Consider the following 14,533-nt stretch of genomic DNA (forward strand, 5'->3'; position numbering starts at 1 on the left):
GAGGCCAGACAGAAAGCAAAAAAAGAGCTCTCTGGTGCTTAAAGTTGCACGCTGTCCTCTACATGCTGTTTTGTTTGTGGCAGACAGGGTAAAGCACTTTAAACCTGGGGCCTGTCCTCTTTCTTTTCTCAAGATGTTATTCCCTGTGAGCTCTGCTGTTCCTCATTTCAGTACGTTGCTAGGAGCTACTTCTTAGTATAAAGTTACTTGTGAGGCTCTGCTGCATCTCCATACTTTCTGATGGACTTGTAAGTCTGTGAAATGCTTTTCTGCTCTCAGTCCCTGGCACTTTTTCATTTCTATCCCCAAATTAGCCTGTGTCTTCCTTTAACAAGCATCTCGATCCATATGGATCTCCTGCTTCACTGTGACTTTGCTACTTTCACTTTGCTACTATTTACCTGGTCTTGGTCACTGGCCGCTATGATGTATGACTGGCACTCTATTTGGAAATGTGTGCATTAGCAGCAGCAATGAAATGCACTCCTCAGTTGAGCATGGATTCAACAGAGCCAAAATACAGGGAGAAGGGAGCAATCCACACTATAAAAGTGGTCCCTGTCTGATAATATCAAGTCTATGCCATCGAGAAAAAAAAATAATTATTGCAAACAAGAAGCATATACTAAATGTTTGACCATGTACTAGTCTGAACAAGAAATAACTGTGAGAGCATTTCTGTTCCATTATCAGGGAACAATTAGGAAAAATGTCAGCATCCACATCACTGTTTCTTGTTATCACCCGCCTCATTTGAATGTTATCAAATCTCAGCTTTGGACAGAACTATCGCTGTGATAAAATACGGGGTATCTAGCTTGTGTCCCAAGAGACAGGCAACAAACACTGTCCCTTAAGCTGAAAATAAAATCTGCTTTTCTGTTTCTGGCAAATATGTTGGGAACAAGCTGACCTCTCTTATTCTTAGATTTCTGTGACCTCTGGAGATAAATGTGGTTACAATAAGCTTGCATTTTTCTCCTTACGGGCATTGCCAGAGATTAAGGTATCTTAAAAATAACCATAACAAGCCAGAAACAACTCTCCCACCGAATATCCAGAATACATTCTTTGAATATTTTGAGCAGCATTTTCTACAATGCTGTGAACTCTTTGACACTGCTTCCAAATAAACATTGCTGTAACGCCATTCTGACGCATAGCATTAGTTGTAATGATTTTTTTCAGAGCAAAACGACATTTGTGTAGCTGAAGGCAAATTAAAAGCAAAGCCTGCTAAGTTATATGACATTTTTATTGGTTTTGCCCTTTCAATCTTTATAATCTGGTATGATAAGGGAGTACATGAAAGCATGCTGATCGCACTGAAAAGGAGAAACCAGCAGATATGGAGTCATTAGAGGGACTTTTCCCTTAGTGAAAGTCTGCTCCAATATTCAGCAAATTTATAAGCTGTTTTTGAATGAACTAATTTTCTTAATGCCCTGGGATTCATCCCATCTACTCCCAGTGACCAGTGGTGGATTCTAATGTTTTTCCCTGAACAATTTTTATATACTCCTGCATTGCTGAAACACTACTTCCTTGTGATTCGATCATGTTTTCTTCAATTTCTTGTCAAAGACCAGCTGAAAAACGAAACGAAACAGATCAGCTCATTTAGACTGATTTGCAGTTCCACCTACATACACATTTTGATTTTTTATACAAGTCTTTCTTTTTCTCCACACAATATACTTGTGAAATATACTAGCATATTTCTCTTAGCTCTGGCTTCAGTTCAGTTTTGTCTAAGTCTTGCCAGGTCCTCTCCATCCATCCTCACTTCCACAACATTTCTCTACTTTCAGGGTGCATTTTCCTCTTTTTTTCCCTCAGAACTTTTTTGTGCTCTATTCTTAAACCACATCATTGACTATTTCATAATCTTGCCCTTTTTCAGTGGAATTAGAGTTGTTTGCTGGTTTTGAAAGACAATAGTCTTTGTAGCATTGGTCGTTTGCTGTTCCTTGCATACCTGCTGAATTAATTACTTTAAGAATGAAGAATTGAAGAGATGAGGGAAAAGATGGTCTTTTTAAAAAAGAAACTACCTGTAGAATATAGTGGTTAGAAAAGACCCAGGCTATTGTACTTTGAAGTCCCATGTGCCTTACGATAATTAAAAAGGAAGGTGGGGAGGGGCCCAGCTACCTTGACTGTAGCTCTGACAACATCTCCCTTCACCATAAATCATTAGCTAGTGTTCTGTTGAATGCAGATTCAGGCATCCTAAGCAGTGTGATTACCAGCTGAGCCAGGTGGAAATTTCCACAAGATCTGCACACTTGCATAGTTTGTGAAGCTCAGAGTACATTAAATAGAAAACCCACCACAGTTGGTGACCCTTCCAGGTGAACCTGGGCTCTGTTTCAAGACTGGGATTGATTTATAGTGCCAGGCAAAATCCACAACAAACTCAGTGGCTTTCCTTGCTTTGATGCTCAAGCAGATTAAGTTCAAGGGAACTGATTCTGGCCCTCGCTGCAGCCCTTGTACACAGGTTTGAGAAGCACGTGGGAGTCCACGTTGTACAGAAAAGTACTAGAGTGGGAATCTCACGGTGCAGGCACAGCATAGGACCAAACAGGAATCCTGTGTAAGACGGGATGGAGAGCTCGGCTGCTGTGTATGCACAGCTGAACAAAATAAATAATCCAGAGTCTAACATAGGCCTGGTAGTGCTTCCATAAATCAATACAGCCCCCAATTTACAGTTGTTTTCTCCTCCTCTCCCTCCTCCCTCTCCTCACCGTGTGTTGTACCTTGTGTCCTTTGTCTCCAGAAGGTGCAACACAGAATTACATCCAGCATTTCAGAATGAATTTCTTGGGGCGGCGGAGGCGGGGAGAGCAAGGCAGGGTGTAGGGAGTGTGTGGATTGTAAATGTGTAATTTAACGTGCAAAGCCGTGTGGACAAAACCTGGAGGTAATTTTGGTAAGCACACCTGCAAACTGAAGCCGACATTTTATGTATCAACCTTCTCCATTATCCTGCAATGGAGGCTTTTCCACAGTCTAATGAATCTTACTGTCAGGAAGGGTTTTGTGATATTCAAAACAGATTTTCCCTTTCTTAATTTCATCTCATTACTCCTAGTCAAACACTGTGAACAGCACTAAATTATCCCTTTCAGTCTTAAGGGCACAATTTGTGCATGGTTATCATGTCCAACTCTGGCTGTTATTTACCAAAGTAGAGCAATACATGTGCTCTTCTTTAATCTTTGCTGGTGAGTCATTGTCCTCAGCCCCTGGATTGTTTTGCTGAACTGCTTTCAATTTGTCGCTATCTTTTTCTTTTTCTATTTTTTTTCCCCCTTTCTTTTTCCTCTGAAGTCCCCACAGCTGAATGGATGAATGCAGCATTCCAGGTGTGGCTTTACCTGTACTGTTCAGAGAAGGGCTAATGCCCCCCAGCACCATCGTGCCTTTTGTTTATACATCCACAAGTCATACTGTCCTGCTGCCGTATTTCAAACTTGTGCTAACTTGCTGGCCACTGTAAGCTCCAGGCTATTTTCATTGCATTTTCTTTCAAACTCTATCCTTTCAAAAATCCTTCAATTGTTTTATTTTAAATTATTTTCCATTTCCCCGGATTATTCTCATTGTGTTTCCTGTCTGTATTTCTTATTGCTTTCTGTGTTTCCTGCTCTTTGCAAAACTTTCCAATTTAGGAGCATCTGTGACTTTTATTAGCTTGTTGTTTACTTCCAAATGATTGATGATAATACTAAAAGCATCAGTCTTTACACCAAACCACTAAGGCTCTGTTTTATCCTGTCTAAGGCTAGACAGTTAATTTAGGAAGTGCCTTTCCCATGGTTCCCCCTGTCGTTAATGCAAAGACAGGAACCACCGAAGTGTGAGTCAGATTTACGTGGGCTGAATTAGTCCCTAAATTAAAAAAAATTTAGGTGAGATGAAAGCAGGTTTGTGTCCTTTAGTCTGAAATTGCCTTGGACTATCGCTGTGCTTTAATTTCAACACTTTATTCCCTGTACACTGAGATCAATTTAACATTAACAGAAAAAAAGGGGTCATTTGTAAATCCTGGAAAATCTGGAAATTTCTGACATTAGAATAGTGTTCTGATTTTGGTTACAACTGTGAAAACCAGGCTAAGCTTGCTAAATTCAGTGGAGATAGTCCAGCTCTAATTCTGGAGTTTTATTTCATAATAAGGGTTGAAGTAGGAACATCTGGAAGATTTGACTCTTTAGGTTTTGTGATTGGAAAACCATGTTAATCAAAGCACTTGGTGCAGGAGGAGATTGCTGGAACTGTGTGATAACTGAGCTGTCTCCGTCAACAGGTTCAAAGACTACAGAGAACCACCTTGGTCCCAAAATCAGTATGAGTTTTCTAAACAGTACTGGGCGGTCTTATCGGCTCGCTTGGCTTTTGTGATTCTATTTCAGGTAAGTCTGCCGAGTTGCTGCAATTTCAGTCATGGTAATATCATAATAAATGAATTGAAATGCATGTGCCAAAGAAGCCCATGTCCGATTAGAGCCTTTCTGTTTGCAGATACCCAGCCCGATGCGCTTGCACTCAGCCTGCTGAGGTGTCAGTGGGCTGCAACACAGGTTCTCCCTTCGGAGCGCTGTGGCCACCTCCTCAGCAGAGATGTCCTCTCCCTTCATGGAAGGGAAGCCCCACAGCCTGCATTAGCCTCTGGCACTAGCAGCGATCCCCAAAGTACCCCAGGCTGTTGTACGTTTAAGTGGACTCTGTCAGCTTTTATACTCTCGGGGCACTGCTTGTGAAAAGCACATAAATGTTATGTAGCCTTGTGAAATGCTATTCTTTACCCAAAGCAAGAAATAAACAGAAGTAATAAATCCTCCAAGGTCTTTTGCTACTTTCTACAAGTAAATGGAGTAAATTCTCCCCAGTGTGGATATTTCATTGGCATGATAGCAATATTTGCTATCATAGTTTGCCTTCTGAACGGCAAAAGCCGCCCACTCTCCTCCATGATCTGGGATCCCTCCTCAGTCAAATTAGGTCCACCCCTCATATTGAAATCTGCCTGTCTTTTCTCCTCACCTGCCCAATATTCCTAAGTGTGACTGTGAGTCTTGCCTGGTTTATATTGCCCTCTTCTGCTTCTTTGCTCTGTCTTCAGTAATTTTCCACCACTGGCTGAAAAACATTTGAAACCAACTGGTTATGCTGGGCTTCAAATAGCCTGCCTGCTGTTCTGCCAGAGTACATTCCCTGGTTAATTAGCTCCATTGTCTCAGATGGGGACGGAGGGTTCATTCTAGTAGCCTTGTCAGCAAACATTCTCACACATTTTGAGGCATTACGCAACACAGCAGTTTTCAAAGCATTGTCATGATAATATAAACCCCAAAGTATAATTTACCTACAAATTGCACAAACAAGAAAAACTGTTTGCCCAGTCTGCTTTGTGCCTCTGTGTTATAAACATCACCTGTAATGACCTGGGCACCTGAGGTTCAGGGTTGTGACTTGCACGCTGCGGTAGTGTGAAAAAATCCTGCTTGTCAGCAGACAGAAGGATTTGAGGACAGAATGACCACGAAAGTTGTCGGCTGTCTGCTCAGGCCAAATTAGAAACACATGGGTTTGATTGCATTGGAGGATGCTTTCACTGATGTTGCCCTTATAGTAATGGATTCTGAACTCAGTCTCAATGAATTTGATGTTGAGAACTGATCACCTTTGAATGTCTGTAAAGAATAAGGCTGTTTTGCTTGCTTAGGCCATGAATCATTTGATGAATCCAAGTCCTTTCCCATTTCAAACCTGACTGAAGCATGTGTTTAATTCAGCCGCTCAACTGAGGGGGAGTTGTGCACAAACATGTGCTGTTTCTGGAACTAAGGCGTTACTCAACTGGTTAATACTACATGCCATCACCAAAATGTGTTTAATACCTGCCTCATAGCTATAGCAAAGGTTTGGTTTTGCTCTGGTTGTATTTCTTATTTTTCATACTTTCTTCATATCTGTTGCTGTGTTTGCAGAACTTGGTGATGTCCCTCAGTGTTCTGGTTGACTGGATGATTCCTGACATCCCCAAGGACATCAGTGAACAGATCAAAAAGGAGAAGAGTGTGCTTGTTGACTTCTTCCTGAAGGAAGAGCATGAAAAACTGAAGCTGATTGAAAGCTTTATTGCACACGACAAGCAGAAACACAAAAGTGAGACCAAAGGTGGAAGGATCCGGGCTGCCAGCTCCTGCCAGTTTAACCGAAGTCAGAAAGGCAGCTTGGCCTCCTTTAGCTCACAGCACACAGAAGTGTGACTCCTTAGGGAAGGGAAACGTACTGTGCTCACCTCTGCAATACCTGCTTACTGTGTGATGTGATTCTGAACCTGGAGCAAGGGAGGGAGAGACAGTCAAAGAAGAGACAGGGAGCAAAAGGGAGGCTTCTTTTGCTTCCTTAGAAACTCCATATGCGAGGGTCTCCGTTACAATTTATATGCTATCATTTGGGCTGCAGCATTTTCAGACTTTATCAGTGTGAGGTAAGGGCTATGTTGTGGCTGTAGCTGGTCCTTGTGGCAATGTGTGTGAGTTGGGGTAGGCACGCAGGAATTCTCCTCACTCGTGCAGTCTCAGCGGTAGGACCACAACAGTCCCTCTTCCTGCAGATGCCCTGTGAGGCACAGGGAATAGAAGGGACAGTCCTGCCCTAGTTTCCATCTTCTGGCAGATCTGACCGACCACAGGGGAGTGCACACAATGCATGGTCTCACGGCTTGCAGCTGCCAGCGGATGGCTTATAACCATGTGGAGTCTCCAGGAGCCGTTGTGCCTTCCGAATGTACGCTGCCACTTGGTGCTGTCTCTGTAGAGCGTGCAGGGCTGTTGTTAAAGGGCACAGAGCTGTGGGAACAGAAGGAACAAAAATCACTGAGCACTTTCATCTACAGGTATATCGTGTATTGCTTAGCAGGAGCCTGAATGTATGTGCTAATGAGCAGAGGCCACAACATATGCACCAGAATGAAGTAAAGCTTCTAGAACTAGGGAAGCTCATTGTTATTCATTGTCCTGAACAAAATAAAACCCTACATGTTTGATTCTCACTTAGACTGGGTATTCAGCCAGTATCAAGAGGAATCGCACCACTAAACCAACACCAGTGGGAAGCTGACGAGTGAGAATGGAATCAAGCCCTGTAAATCATGTGGCATCTTCATGTACATTGCGTGCAAAGTAAAAAAAGTTGCTGCTGTTATGCATTTACTGTAAAGTAAAATATCTTGCAGAACTGTATTCAACTGGAAGATAAACATGTTCACTACCCAAACTTTCATCTACAAGCATTTAATGAATAACTTTATTCTGTTATGAATGAAGATAAAACTTTCTTTAAAGATCTATTTCTTTTACTGTAGATTCTGTCTCTATTCCTAACTTGAAATTTGGAGCCTGCATAAAAGATTTTATCTACATTTTGTCCTCTCAACAATGCTTTCAAAACCATCAAAAACACAAACTAAAAGAAATGCTTCCCTTTCAGGCATTGTATACAATATGACTGCTCTTTAATGTTATAATGATATTTTATATATTTCTGAAGCCTAAGAATTTTGCTGTTCCCTTAGATGGAAAGATCTTTTTCTGTAAGAATTTTTGGTAATTTAATAAGGAATATGGTTTTGTTTCATTCAGTGCCTAAGGTAAAGAAAATGAAAATGGGAGAACTGTTTCAGGGTGGGCTGAAATGAAAAGTTTCATTCTGGAGTTTCATTTAGGGCTATTTATCCCTTCTATATAGTACATCAGTTTTGAAATGATAACATCAAATTGAATAAAATTTAAAATGTTTAACTTTGTTGAACCAAAAGTCTGACCTCTCCAAATGTTTTCTTCTTTTTCCCCTGTCAAAACTCATTTGTTGAATTTTGAACTAATTCAGAGAGAGTTCTGCCCCCTTCTGAAACTGTTTTTCTTTTAATGAATAACAATTTGCTAGGGATATTGCTCAGATCTCAATTTGACTATATATGTTCAGGACTGCAAAAGCAGTTTGTAAATGTACAAGAATGTGTAGTATTACAAGGTTTCTCCTTTTTTTATATATACATTATCTAAAACAAGCTCTTTGAAGAGTTCCTGACACAATGCACTGGGTATAAGCTATATATTGGGTGTTTTTACTTGATTGACATACGTAGGAAAGTTATAGGAAAACAGTTGTTGTCTTTAATAAAATTTTAAATTTTTCTTAATATAAATACCTCACAGTCACCTGTGATCATGTGAACAACACCCTTGTCAGGCCCAAAAGTCATGTTATTGCATTTGGGGAGGCTGAGAGGATGGGATTTTTATGACCAAAACATAACTATTAGTATTTAGGTAAGTTGCCTTTGCAGTCACCAGAGAGAGAAAGGCACCACCAGCCAGCTACTCAGCCCATCTCGACACTGCTGTCTGAGGTGGGCAGATGAATCCCTTCAGAGGATGCCTGTCTCCATCCTTGCACTGCAACAGGAAGTCCTGGTATCTGCCTTAGATTGTGGACTTGGGCTTTTGATTGCAGAAGTCCAGCACCTAACCTCCTGAGTCAGAGCACTTAAGTTGTGTAGATCACTGAAAGGATTCATGACTGCTAGACTCCCAGTTGACTATGCTTGGTTTGTTTTAATTTTGCTATGTGCTTGAATGAATATCTTTTGTAAGAATTTGGATCCCTGATGGAAATCTGTGACAGGGCTAAGACATAAGCCTTGGTTTCCCTCTCTAAGATTAACATTTAAATGAGAGCACTATATCTGCTTAAAAACAAATTGTCTCACTTCATTTCCAGAAGACCAACAAGCCCTGTCAGGGATTACAAGGTCTAATATATCAAAACAGTCAATATTAATGACATCTATTCCCTCATTTACACTAAGAGGGTATCATCTTGGTGGTGGATTTGGAACTGTCTATGTTTGTTGTTTACAACTCTAGTTGATTTAAAGGCAATCAATATTCTTCACTCCAAAATGCCTCTAATGGGGAGAAACATTATGTTTCCAAACAGTAGAAATATCAGTCTTGCCAGACCTTTAGATTATCATAATGGTCCCTTTCTTTTTCCAGGTATGTGGGACTGCATGCATAAATGGATTTATAAAGAGGTTTGCAGGTTGCATGGCATCTCTTCCAGGGGCTTGTTGGATGGGGGATATTCAGAGTTCAGGCTCTTCTTAAAAGAGAACCGTTTTTGTACACCCTCCCTCTACCCAGGATATACCCTCTTGTCTTTTTAAAAACTCTGAGTCTCTCAAAAATGGTCAGAAACATGCTATCCCAAAGTTGAATGCATTAGGCTGTTGTTACACAGAATTTCCATAACAAGCAACAGAAATGCTTGCTATGGTCCAAAAATGATAATGTGTTTCTAGATTTCCTGGCAAAAGGAACTAGAGAAGCTAGCAGACGTACACTGATGCTCTGAAAGTTCTCCTGAGGTTTATATATTTCACCCAAACAAGGCTGGGAAAGCAGCATAGCCGCAATCACGGCTGATGTCCAGATCGAATCTACCATGGTATCACAAACAGGACAGACAGCTCAATTATCTTTATCTGTGATATGGTTTCTATTTTTCTCTTAAACTTGAGAGTTTCATTCACCGAGATTCCTGCATGTTTGGTACTTGACTCAGGTGCAGTCCCTGCGGATTCCACCCATTGTTACATTTCTATGGCAACCTCTGGATTCTCCTGACACTGCTTCCCATCAGCTCCTGTAATTGTAGATCACTGATTGGGCATTCATTCCTTCCCAGTTTCTAACTTACCTCTTTCGGACAAAGCAATACTTTATCTGATCCCTTTTTATCAGTATGATACTTGTAAGTCTAACCACAAAGTGCCCCTTTACCATAACTTGTGTCTCAGAAGCAGAGAATGACTGTTTGAAGAGACATGCACGGAAAGCGCTCTCTAGGGAAGAAGAGAACAGAGATACAAGCAGAAACACAAAGTGGTAACAAAACCTGTGAGCTATTGTCATTCCTTGCTTTAGCAATGAAAACGAGCTAAAATCTCTGCAAAAGAAAAGGAAAAACTAAACAGAGAAAAAAATTTGCATAGATGTTCCTCCACATTTAATTCAGAATTTCATAGCCCTTCAGATTGCTCCAACTCTGAAGTAAAAAGCCCAATTAAAACAAACAAACAAGCAAGCAAGCAAAGCCCCACATCCCTTTGTATGCAGGTAGCTAATACCGCACTGAGTACTACACGTAGTCGCAAAACACACATCTCCACTTCATATGGAGTTGCATTAATAGGAATGTACATAATTGCACATCAAATCAGAACAGTGAGAATAGGAAGTAACAATATGGAGGAATGTGGCTTGTATAAAGCCTTAACACAGGTAGAATTTGATGTAACCTTGTAATTATCAGGCAACATAAGGTGCGTCCACCTCTGTGGCCAGCAGAAGCTCATGGCAACTGAAAGAGTTTGCTGCTCCATGTACCACAACTTCTCCTTTGGACTATCGGTGCAGGGTAGTTTCAAACAGCTTGCAGAAGTTAACTCAGGAGAAGAAATTGACCCACATTGAAGAGAGTCCCTGGTCCTGAGTCATGCTATGAACTTAAACGCCATTCATTTACAGAATCCATCCAATCCACACAGCCAGATGAACTTTCCCACAGTGGTTATCTCTAGTTTAAAGACGGCTTTCAGGAACTGAATGAAGCTGCAGGAATGTTAGTCCTTTGTCATGCAAACTTGCCCATTTTTTTATCATCAACACTAGATGCCTTTTTGTGATGGGTATCATCGTCTTTTCAGTCCTCAGCATTCTCAGTATGTAGAAAATATCGTTCTTCTGCAATTTGACCTTTCAAGATGTTAAAAACTAATGAAATGTAGTCCAGGAAGAAAAGGGTAGCCTATGTGGAAGCATGTCTGCTAAGTTATTGCTTGGAAATACCCAACTCAACATGTACAATATTTACCACTGTTAGCAATAAACTCTTCTGACTACAATAATATAACATCTGTTGCTGTTATGCAGTCTCACCCTTTAATTAGGCACAGATGGTCTTTCTATTCCCCGTCTGGTCTAATTCTTTTGCTTTTGAAAAGAAAATATAAACCAGTTTTGTTTGTGACCTATTCTTGTAGGTAAATTCTTCCACACTGTATACTGGTTAAGACACCCCACATGCCCAATAACACAAGATTTTCAGATATACCAGTAGAAAGTGCCTTTATTGCACTTAGAGGTATGGAGAGAGGAGGAGGATGTACAGCTGAACTACCTGTTCTTATCTTGTAAAGGACATAGGCACATAGTTAATCTGAAAGGCCCACAGGCAATGGCAGTTGAGGTATATTTCTAGCATGAAAATTAGTATAGATTCTGTATGCCCTATGTGCAACATTTTTGAGGAAGGTTCTGCTTTAGTTATTTTCTAAATGTGTTTCAACCCTTCTCAAATCCCTCAGTACTACCAAACCTCCGAATATTCCCTACAGTTCCCATCCTTTACCCATCATCTGCAAATGTACTTAATTATTAATTGATTATTGCATTATTAATCATTGCATTAATTAACCGTCTGCCTTACTGCCTCTTTCACACTGCCAATGGAATTGTTAAAATTAATCACATTCCCTAACAACTCCTGAGACAGCCCGATAATGTACTTTATTCACGCTTAATGATCTAATGAAATCTTTTTATGTGTATTTTCAATCTACTTGTCATCCTGCAGCTTTGCTTTTCCTCTTTCTTAAGTCACTAAAAAAGACTCTTCTACTCACATGTACAGTGTTTTCTAGGCTATTCCCATTGATATTCTAGTTCTACAGATGCAGTTTTAATGAGCAAAATGATTACTATCATGGGATTGTATCATGTCTGCCTCTAATGTGGCCACCTGAGACAAGATCTCCAGATTCAAACCTCACTGGAATTGGTGGAAGACTTTCATTTGGCTTCAGTGCCGCCTTGTTGAGAGAGTTTTTCTTCTGTGCAACTCTGCACGCAGCTTTCAACCAAATATAGGAAAGTTAGATAGGGAAGTGTGACATCAGTGAAAAAATCTGCATCCACAGCAAACCATTCCATTTCTATGGTCTTCAATGAGTCCCACTATGTCAATGCTACTGAAATGTGGGCAATCAGCAGTTTGGGATTTGACCCTACATTTTCCTGAGATTGGATCACTCTTCAAAACCAACCAGCAATTTTGTCTACGTTCATACTGATATCTTGTTAGGGCTGGCTTTAGTAAATTTGATTTTCAGAACCGTTATCACTCTGTGCTTATTTATGAGATGAGAAAACTCATCATATGATTTGTTCATTCAAATGCCATGTAGAACTGGTTCCAGTAGATGGAGCAAGAAAGCAGAAGGAAAACAATGCCACATACCTAAGGGTGCTCAAAGGAAGTGGACATGTTCATGAAGGCAGGACATGAAATGCACACACGTTCATAAAGCACGCCTCAAACCATCAGAGGAGAAAGCACTTCGAAAGCTACTCTATGGATTCAAGTTCAGTCAGAAATACTTTTCACATAACTGACACTGACAGAAGTTTTTCCTTGGAATTGGCTTAGTAGATGAAGAAAAATAACCACTTGGGATTTTCTCCAAAGCCAAGAAAATAGATTAATTATAACTGGCTTGTTATTCTCTTGGCTTTAGTGGAGATTAGGACAGCTTAATCCTTCAACAAAAACTAATGCTGTAAAGAAGTATTAAATAAGACAAGCTTTACAAATCCCATATGATCTTCAGCCTCTTATTTTCCACTGCCTCTCTCTTCTGACTCCGTATGTGCTGTGTGTTACCTTATTTACAAATGGACTGTGCACCACGGCCAGCATCACGTGCTGCAGAAAACGCGGCTGGAGGCCCCGCACAAGAGCAAGCCAGCTGAGCCGCAGCTCCTGGGAGACACTGTGGCACCTTGGGAGCCAAAATAACACCAAGCTTTTCATTTGGGATGAAAAGACTGTTCTTTTTTTTTTTTTATTTCCCCCCCAAGATAACATCATCTAGGAAAAAAAACCAAAACACTTGTTTTGATGAAAATGAATGAGAAGAGCTACCATTTGAAACAGTGACATTTTAATTTTTTTTTTAACGGGACCTATTTATCACAGAGGCCTCTGGCAGCCAGCCAGCAACATCCATGAGGCCTGTGTCCTCTCACCAGCCGAGGAAATCTGTGACATCCAGCTTAAGGGAAAGGGGAACATCTGTGAGCGTGGTTCCTTGCCTTGCTGACAGTGAGGAGGAGGGTCTCCTTCCTCTTCCAGGCTTGTGGGGTGTCAACCCTTCTTCTTCTTGCTTCTTCCTTAACTCCTAAAACTCAGGACTCAGGACTTAACTCAGACTCAGCCCTGTGCGATCATCTCTAAGCCCTATGTGATCATCCCCACTGGCAGGTATTTGCTATGCAATTTCCACAGAAAACTTTTGGCAGCAATGTTCAGCTTGACATCACGTTCCAGCTTCATCTCTCTGCAGTTTCCTGAGTTTCTTTGCCAAAATTGAGCTGAACAAGCTATTCTGAAAACTACAAAAAAATTTCCTTAAAAAATAATTTAGGAAAAGAAACCAATGAGACAAATATTGCAAAGATGCTAAACCCTTTTAAAACTGCCTCCTTTTTAAAAGCCATTTTGGATGGAGACTTTTTGTCTGACTGTGCTTGTCAGATGGGAGGACCTTAATGGGGAGAGGTGGGGGTGTTTGGCTGCAAGGATGCCTCCAAGCCATGGCTGGCCAGGCTGTGGCCGGCAATTCAGCTGGAGTACGAGCCGTGGAAATGTGGCTCCTGTGCTGTGATGTGCTTCTGGGGCTGCCTCAGCTTCAAGATACTCTGCTGTGATTTTTGACCGTGTGGACACGTTGATGTATGCACATGTGAAGTCAGGCTTGCATCAGCTTCAGCATAGAAGGGTCCGTTCCTGTAGTGCATTACAGACAGCAGTGGTGCTTCCTGCTACATGTAGCCCCAGCAGTTTTGTACAGTTTCCTATTTTCTCTTTCTTTTGATGAAAAAGGTCTGCTTTTCTACAATTTCTTCTCCTTCATTATGTTCAAAACCCTGGGAAAAGGCAATGATTCCCTTGTCTCCCACAAAACGACCCTTTACTCAGGTGTGCACTCGAGGTCCAATGTGGTCCTCCAGCATGTGTCTGCCATGGGCAGAGCGAGCTGAGAGGTCTGTTCTCCCCTCCACCTGCATCATCTGGAGCAGGGTGTACAAGAAAGTCAGTGGAAGGCTATAGGGACGTTCCCACATACCAGCCCACTCTCCAGGTATGCATGCAGATATGTATTCATACACATTCGTATATCCCAGGGGCAACACGAGGAGCCTGGACACCTGATACGAAGAAGTAAACACAGCTCTCCACTCTCTTGCCCTCCCCCTTTCCCTTCAGTAAAAGTAGAAGACATCTGAGTGACAAGAGCCAGCATATGAGCAAAGGAAGAGAGCCAGGGAGATAGGAGACCATGCTCACATCACATTTTGCAGCTGTTGGTTGCCACTGCAAGGACAAA

At 41.3% G+C, this 14,533-nt stretch overlaps 1 protein-coding gene across 1 annotated transcript in view; it reads left to right on the plus strand.

Annotated features, from left to right (window-relative positions):
- The window catches only part of ANO2 (anoctamin 2), a gene marked incomplete at both ends in the record, with an annotated part of 187,761 nt that extends 181,477 nt beyond the window's left edge, over nt 1-6,284 (plus strand). Inside the window, 2 exons of the mRNA XM_082011641.1 lie at nt 4,319-4,424; nt 6,003-6,284. Of these exons, the coding sequence (XP_081867767.1) occupies nt 4,319-4,424; nt 6,003-6,284 (388 nt within the window). The remainder of the gene's footprint in view (nt 1-4,318; nt 4,425-6,002) is intronic.
- Nucleotides 6,285-14,533: the final 8,249 nt, after the last annotated feature.

This window comes from Phaethon aethereus (assembly GCF_964289735.1).
Source record: "Phaethon aethereus genome assembly, chromosome: 1".
NCBI lineage: Eukaryota > Metazoa > Chordata > Aves > Phaethontiformes > Phaethontidae > Phaethon > Phaethon aethereus.